The 7610-nt window shown below is 39.0% G+C and overlaps 1 protein-coding gene across 1 annotated transcript in view; it reads right to left on the reverse strand.

The window, feature by feature from the left end:
• ANKRD1 (ankyrin repeat domain 1) overlaps positions 1–7408 on the reverse strand; it is a 32336-nt gene extending 24928 nt beyond the window's left edge. Inside the window, exons 1-6 of the mRNA XM_077258948.1 lie at positions 7203–7408; positions 6162–6335; positions 5442–5579; positions 5236–5343; positions 2609–2707; positions 47–145 (exon numbers count right to left, since the gene is read on the reverse strand). Of these exons, the coding sequence (XP_077115063.1) occupies positions 47–145; positions 2609–2707; positions 5236–5343; positions 5442–5579; positions 6162–6335; positions 7203–7256 (672 nt within the window). The 5' untranslated portion in view covers positions 7257–7408. The remainder of the gene's footprint in view (positions 1–46; positions 146–2608; positions 2708–5235; positions 5344–5441; positions 5580–6161; positions 6336–7202) is intronic.
• Between the last annotated feature and the right edge of the window lie 202 nt (positions 7409–7610).

The following is a 7610-nucleotide window of genomic DNA, read 5'->3' on the forward strand; positions in this document are numbered from 1 at the left end:
TCCTGGATGACATGAGTGTGCATACAACTGACCATCAGCAGCATACCTTGTCTTTTGCATTGATTTTTGCTCCTTTGTTAAGCAGTAATTTTAGGACATCAACGCTACCACCACGACAGGTCCAGTGAATGGCTGTGGATTCCAGCTGTGAATGAACCAAATTATATTATGTGAACTGTGCCTGGACGCTCACATTTACATACACAAGCTTTATGGATCTAACCAAAAAATGCTGGGATGACTCTGTATCTTGTATAGAGGAGGTTTCGGGGACTATTGCAGCCTATCTGTAAAATAGACCACCAATGTTTTAGAGGGTATCTAACCTCCGAGACCATAGCCCATCACGCGGACCTTATGCGAGTGATGCACCCCCTTCACCTATTACTTAAGCTTAGCAGAGCAAGCCATTCTTTTAGAAGCCCAGACAATCCCTTTAAACCAATGCCATCATTTGCACATTTCTCCAAGTTACACTTCTGCTATAGGGCTCTATGTATTAAAACTAGGAGAGGTTAATACCATGGTTTATCAGATAATGCGAAGAATAGAGGGTTAAATGCACATTGATTTCACCCTACTTTCCATATGCATAATGTTTTATCTATGAGAAATATATGTTTACCCAAGGTTAAAAAATCCCTAAAGCATTTCCCTGAAAATGTCCTGTCTGTACATGTTCATTTAGAGCATAAGAGATAAGTCATTTATTTTATATCATGCTTGCCAAAAAATAAGCAGCAGCGTAATATTGAAAGTGACAGACTCTCATGTGGTTTGCACTTACTACTTTGATTTCAAGTCTCCTGTTTCCGTCACTGATTGAACAAAGTGATCTCAGAGTCTCCGTGCTAACTACCGAGCTGTCATATCGGCCAATCCATAAAGTACCGGTAGATTATTATTGACCACTCCAGATCTCTAGGTGGCACTGTTGCTGTTTTGGCAATTTTGGAACTAGTGTCTAATTCTAGAAAAAGATACCAGTCTTTGTTCTAAAGTAGCAGGGAACTAAATACCACCCAGGTTATATTTTCCCCAATGAAAACGCATTAAGTGAAATTCTAATTTATATAACAACTGATACCGCGCTTGGGAACAGATTAGGAGGGAGAGGGGGGGGGGGGGGGGGGGAAAAGGGAACTACCCCTAAATGTGAAAATGTAGCCAGACTAAGAAAATGTACAACAAAAAACGAAACTATCCACTGTAATTTATCACAAGTCGAATAGATAACTACTCATAATGTCAAACTGCTTGCTTACTCACAAAAAATACATATGCACCGGCATGTATCCACACTCCCACAGGAGTAACCACAAGTGTCCGCACACTAATAGGTTAATGACCACAATGACTACAAGCGATAATGGTTCTTACCATATAGAGGTGTAGTTGTGGGATGATGGCTGTATTATCAGGCTTTCACCTCGCTGTTCGTATTGAATACCGAAAATGGTGTGCGGCGCCTCACCGCTGCACGCGGTAGGTGTATAGGTAGGATACCCTGTGGGGTAACCCTGATGAAGAAGGGCGTTTTCCCTTCGAAACGCGTCGGTCAGCTTTTTTGGTCCTAGTGAGGCTCCGTTGGTCAGTGACGTCACACGCTGCTTGTCAGCGGCGGCCATTTTTTTCTTTCAGTACAACCAGGGACGTCTTCGGCCGGGACGTTCCCTGGCTCTGCACTGAACAATTGCACCTGGCATCTATCCAGGCGGCACGAACAGCCGTGCACCTACTCTCAAGGTGCCACCCACAGGGTATCCTACCTATACACCTACCGCGTGCAGCGGTGAGGCGCCGCACACCATTTTCGGTATTCAATACGAACAGCGAGGTGAAAGCCTGATAATACAGCCATCATCCCACAACTACACCTCTATATGGTAAGAACCATTATCGCTTGTAGTCATTGTGGTCATTAACCTATTAGTGTGCGGACACTTGTGGTTACTCCTGTGGGAGTGTGGATACATGCCGGTGCATATGTATTTTTTGTGAGTAAGCAAGCAGTTTGACATTATGAGTAGTTATCTATTCGACTTGTGATAAATTACAGTGGATAGTTTCGTTTTTTGTTGTACATTTTCTTAGTCTGGCTACATTTTCACATTTAGGGGTAGTTCCCTTTTTTCCCCCCCCCCCCCCCCCTCTCCCTCCTAATCTGTTCCCAAGCGCGGTATCAGTTGTTATATGTTTTAGTTATCTTACAGAAGGGGCGCCATTTCTGTGGATACCAGCAGCTGGGAGTTTCCTTGGTCCATTTCGATTTGTTCGGCGGACATAAGTGGTGAGCGCCAGTGATTTTTGTTTATTTATTTGCGAAATTCTAATTTGTTCTTTTTGTGACTACATTTGATCTTGTTCTTTCTGTAGATAATTGTAGGGCAAGGGAAGTTGCGCTCTATATACTTTCCTTGTAGGTGTTCACAGAAATAACTGTCCATTATTTGGTATTTTGATTTTTCCGCTTTATAACATTCTGCAGCTTTGTGTCAATACAATTATTTCTTGTAATCTAGTAAAATTTTCCAGTGAAATCTCCAGCATTACTCTATTCGCTTTGTTGTGGCTGTTTTTATTGTGTGTTTTGGAAACATCCACATACCATGTCGCGGAATTCAAGATCTGCTCCAGCTTCAATTAACTTCTCGACAATGGCAAGGTGTCCTTCTGAGCATGCTCTGTGCAGGGCCGTACGTCTGTACTGTAGAGATGGTAAGAAACATGAGATGATTAGTACCATGAGCATTCTTCGTAATCCTGGCTCACTATATAGGATGGACAACTGCTCATGAGTTATCATTTTCTTATGGATAGTGGAGTACAGTTAACCCTCAGGACTACTCTATTTGTAAGGGTTTAACAAGTGTACAGGGAACCACCTGAATGCACTGGTACTTGTACGTTAGAATCATAGAATGTTGAAAGGGACCTCCAGGGTCATCGTGTCCAACCCCCACTCAATGCAGGATTCACGAAACCATCTCAAATGATGTCTGTCCAGCCTCTGTTTGAAGACTTCCATTGAAGTTGCTATGCTTGAGCTTCAAAAAAGCTCCAAAAGCACCCATAGAAGTCTAAAGATCCATACTAAATCTTCATATGCCTCCTATCACATATACAGGCATTGGGTAGGATCACACGACCATTTTCTCTCCATCCGAGAAAAATGGTCAAACTCTGATCACCGATTATTCTGGTCAAACTCTGATCACAGTTTAATTAGAGTCAGTATGTAAAAATAGGACCACACTTGGATGTCATCCAAATGCGGTCCGATGTTTTTCACACACCCATACACTTGTATGGCTGATTTTTATCTGGACATTTAGATAATAATCGGACATACCTCCAATTTTTTCCTGAGACTACTTACTCCAAAGAAAAAAATCACCAATGTGCATAGCCCCATAGAATACCATGGGTACAAGTGCTCTCCGTGAGAACCAAGTATAGCAGTTTTCCGATATAATTGGTGGTGTGGACCAGCTCATACAGAGATTTTTTTCTGTTGTGCTAAAGAAAGGCTAAAGCTCTGTGTCCTAGCTAACAACTATACATCTAGTAATTATTAGGTCATCCCCTTCATACTTTTTATTCTATATTATTGACATTGATTATAATGTTTCCCAGAGGTAGAGGTATCTCTCTGAAATGGTTTTCCCAGAATCATTACTTTACACTGATTGACGGGGTAGATATTAGTGTCTGATCACTAGAGGTTCCACCGCACCAATTGTGGAAACTGGAATCCCTTGTCCACCATTTGAATGGAGACAAACTCAGTTCAAAATTTATAGGACTGGTGAAGGCAACAGAACCGTACTAATGGTTTCTCCATCAATAGCATAGACTGTAAAAGGGAGACAGCAAACACGTCCCCGATTCTCTTGATTGGTGGGTGTACCAGCAGGAAGACCTTTTGTAATCGGACTCTTTTCACCTACTCATTGGTGGATTAAGTGAAAATTGATAATTCTGGAAAAAAATCCCTTTAATCTGTTAATTTTGTAAGTAACTTGATGAAGTTAAAGTTAAAGCCCATTATATAGACTACACAATTGAACATTGTAAGGAATAATATTGACCACATCTGTTGGGATGTGGTAAATTCTGTTGGACCTTTTTCTTGCTGAGGACTGATGATCTGTTAGAACATTAATCTGTCAAACTGGATTTTCTTACTATTAATCTCAGCCCATTGTCTTAATACCCTGGCCTAAGCTTGTTAAAGATGACCTGTTGCCAGGTCAGAAGTGTTGTTATTTTGTTCCGGCTGCTACATTGAGTATTGTTTTCTTCCAGAATCTGCCATACAGTTCCAAAGCTATGGGGTTTTTTTTATCTAGCACAAATTTTTATGGTCTTTACTAGTGATGATCGAGTATACTCGTTGCTCTGGTTTTCTTGAGCAGGCTTGGGTGGTCTCCAAGTATTTGTTAGTGCTTGGAGATTTAGTTTTTGTTGATGCAGCTGCATGATTTATGGCTGCTAGATAGCTTGAATACATGTGGGGATTCCCTAGAAACCAGGCAACCCCCACATGTACTCAGCTTGGCTATAGCGGCCATAAATCATGCAGCTGAGTTGACAAAAACTAAATCTCCGAGCACTAACGAATACTCGGAGACCACCCGAGCGTGTTCAGGGAAAACCCGAGCAACGAGTATACTCGCTCATCACTAGTCTTTACCATGAGGGTGTGGTGCCTAAAGACACACCTACAGAGAATCATGTAAGCTACACCCCCTTGGTAAAGGCCATAAAAATTATCACTAAATTTAAAAGATAGTATCTCCAGAACTGTATAGAGAATTAAAAAGACAAAAACAGAACACTCATGGGGGAATAAAGAATGAAATAAGAGTAAAAACTGGTCCCTTTGACCTGGTTATAAGTTTTCTTTAATGCTCTCTTGTCACTAGAACTTAATACCTATATTTTATATATATTTTGTATATATGTTATGGGTTTTTTTGTTATATTTTTTATATCTATTAAATATATGGGTACATATAACTAGAGTTCATGATGTTGTTAGGCATGGTATAATACCCAGCCGTCATCTGGACTTCAGCTGTTGCTGAACTGCAACTTCCATGAAGCTGGACTGGTGTCAGGCATGCCGAGCATGATGTAAATTGCTTCCCAGTGCCAACTGGGATGCTGCGCCTTGCCAGCTTCTATTTCAAAACTGTATTTAGTTTAACAAAAGAGAAAAAAGCATAATACCTCATCACAGACATTTGGATCACCACCATCAGCCAAGTATTTCTCGACTGTTGGAAGCTTGTTTTCCAGGGCAGCTTTCAAGAATGTCACGTCATCCACATGTTCAATCTAAATGACAGATTTGACATTGAGATTTGACATTAGTTTTCTAGTGTGCAGTTGATATGATTTGTATATGACTTCTCACTCCATGCTCACATACTTACCACTGGTTCAGGTTCTTGTTCCTTCACCACCAACACTTTTACTTTCTTACATCTTTTCCGTTTTCTTAGGTTTATTATAGTTTGCAAATCTTCCAAGCTATCAAGCTTTGGGCGTTCATCTAGTTTCTTCTTAAGGATCTAAATACAAATTAGTGAATCAAGTTTTAGTTGTTTGTTTGTTTGTTTGTTTTAAATAGAAAAACGTAATTATTTTGTGTTGCCACCAGCCACAGGCACTGGAATCATTAATTTAAGTGTTAAAATTAGACTTGCTAATTAAAATTGGTTCATGTAATCCATGTATAAGAGATGTTGCTTTTGAACTATAAGGGCCACATTTGAGCAATAAAATGACTACTGTGCAATATCATCATTTTATTCTTAAAAAAAACACGAAAGTCCAACCTGGTCACCAGTGGTTGAATGGAAAAAGACAGAGCAAACCATTGTTAATCCTATGGCATGCATGTTGGTGAAAAAAACCAGGGCATTGTCCAGAAAAGGCAGCCAAGTGTGAGCTGTCCCATTTCTCAAGTTTGTTGATTATGTGGAAATGACACCTATGAATGTTTAGAAGTAGAATTTTAAAAAAAAGTCCATATTTGTCAATTTTACGGACCAAGTGAATAATATCAAGCAAGGAGATATTTGAGTGGTTATGCATAAAGATGCTGATAAGGAGGATACATTAGATGTTCTTAATTTCGGTAAAGTTATTACCTCTGCTTTAAGCTGTTTCTGTCTTGCTTGTTTTTCCACTTCTTGGTCAATCAGTGATTTTGAAGTTGTCCTCAAGTCATCTTGTTTTTCTAGGGTTATGTCCGTTTCATACACTCCATGTTCTCCAGACACAAAATCTCCAGTGTCTTTGTTTTCACTTTTTTTTCCGGTCACCTGTTGATGAAACCATTAATAAACTTTCAACTTCCTTACTAAAAATAGTAAGATGTATTGTCCATATCTCGCAGTGTTCTAAATATCTTAAAAACAAGTCTAAAAGTAAAAATGCAGCATCAAGTGTCAATATAGATAATCTTAAGAAATACTAAAACTCTAAAAGAAGAGACCTTATTAAAGATTTGATTAAGATTTGGACAGCTATAAATGATAAAAAATCTGGCTGGAGATTTTTATAAACTTCAGTTTCCTAGAATCATAGAATGTTAGAGTTGGAAAGGGACCTCCAGGGTCATCGTGTCCAACCGTCTGCTCGATGCAGGATTCAATAAGCCATCTAATTATTATTTTATCATTTTATCAAAAACTATTTACTAAAGACCTATATATTCCATTGTGTCCAGGCAGTGTTCCTCTTACATGGTCTCATGTTGAGCAACCATCACCTAAAAGACCTCAACTTTAACACAATAGGTATCCTTTTTATTTGAAGGCACCAACTTCCACTGAAGATCTGAAGTAGTCCATCTGGCAATTCATCTGCAGCCATGAGCACTCTAATAAGTATGGATCAAACTAGTAACTATTTTTTTTATGAAAGACCAAATAAAATGTAACAACTAATAATTTATATATATACAAATTATATGAACACAACACAAATCCATGATTATTAATATTAATAACCAACATATTTATTATAGGTTGTAAAGTCTTTTTCCTACCAGATCTCATAATACCTATTGTGGCTGTATCAAACAATACTTTTATTTATTACAACATTGTAATACATAATATGTGATAATTACTAATATAATAAATTCTAAAAAAATTCACAAACATAATATAATAAAATAAACATACCAATTCTTCTACTTTCAGCAACATTTTGTCTGCTCTGAAGTCTTCAAATACCATTTCCTGATGTTAACCTTAGCGAAGACAAGTTAGCTCCCTGTTCTCCAAGTTCAGGGCGATCTTGCTTTATATACTCTGTCTCTGGCAAGGTTGGATGAGGTAATGTTCCAACCTGGGAACCAACATCTATGGTCCTAGCTGAGACTCGGAGATAGGTGCTTGCTCATTCCAGACATGCTAACTAGCCAGATCTTGTGTCATGTGAGACTGTCCGAGGGGAGGGCTAGCGTAGCAATGGACCTTATGATAAAAAAAAATCTCATACACTAACCACATTGCATTTACCCCTTGGAATGAAATGTAAGATGAGCATTTCACTAGCAATGACTAAAGGGCTCAGCAATGCGAGTCATT

Source organism: Ranitomeya variabilis, chromosome 4 (genome assembly GCF_051348905.1).
Source record: "Ranitomeya variabilis isolate aRanVar5 chromosome 4, aRanVar5.hap1, whole genome shotgun sequence".
Lineage (NCBI taxonomy): Eukaryota > Metazoa > Chordata > Amphibia > Anura > Dendrobatidae > Ranitomeya > Ranitomeya variabilis.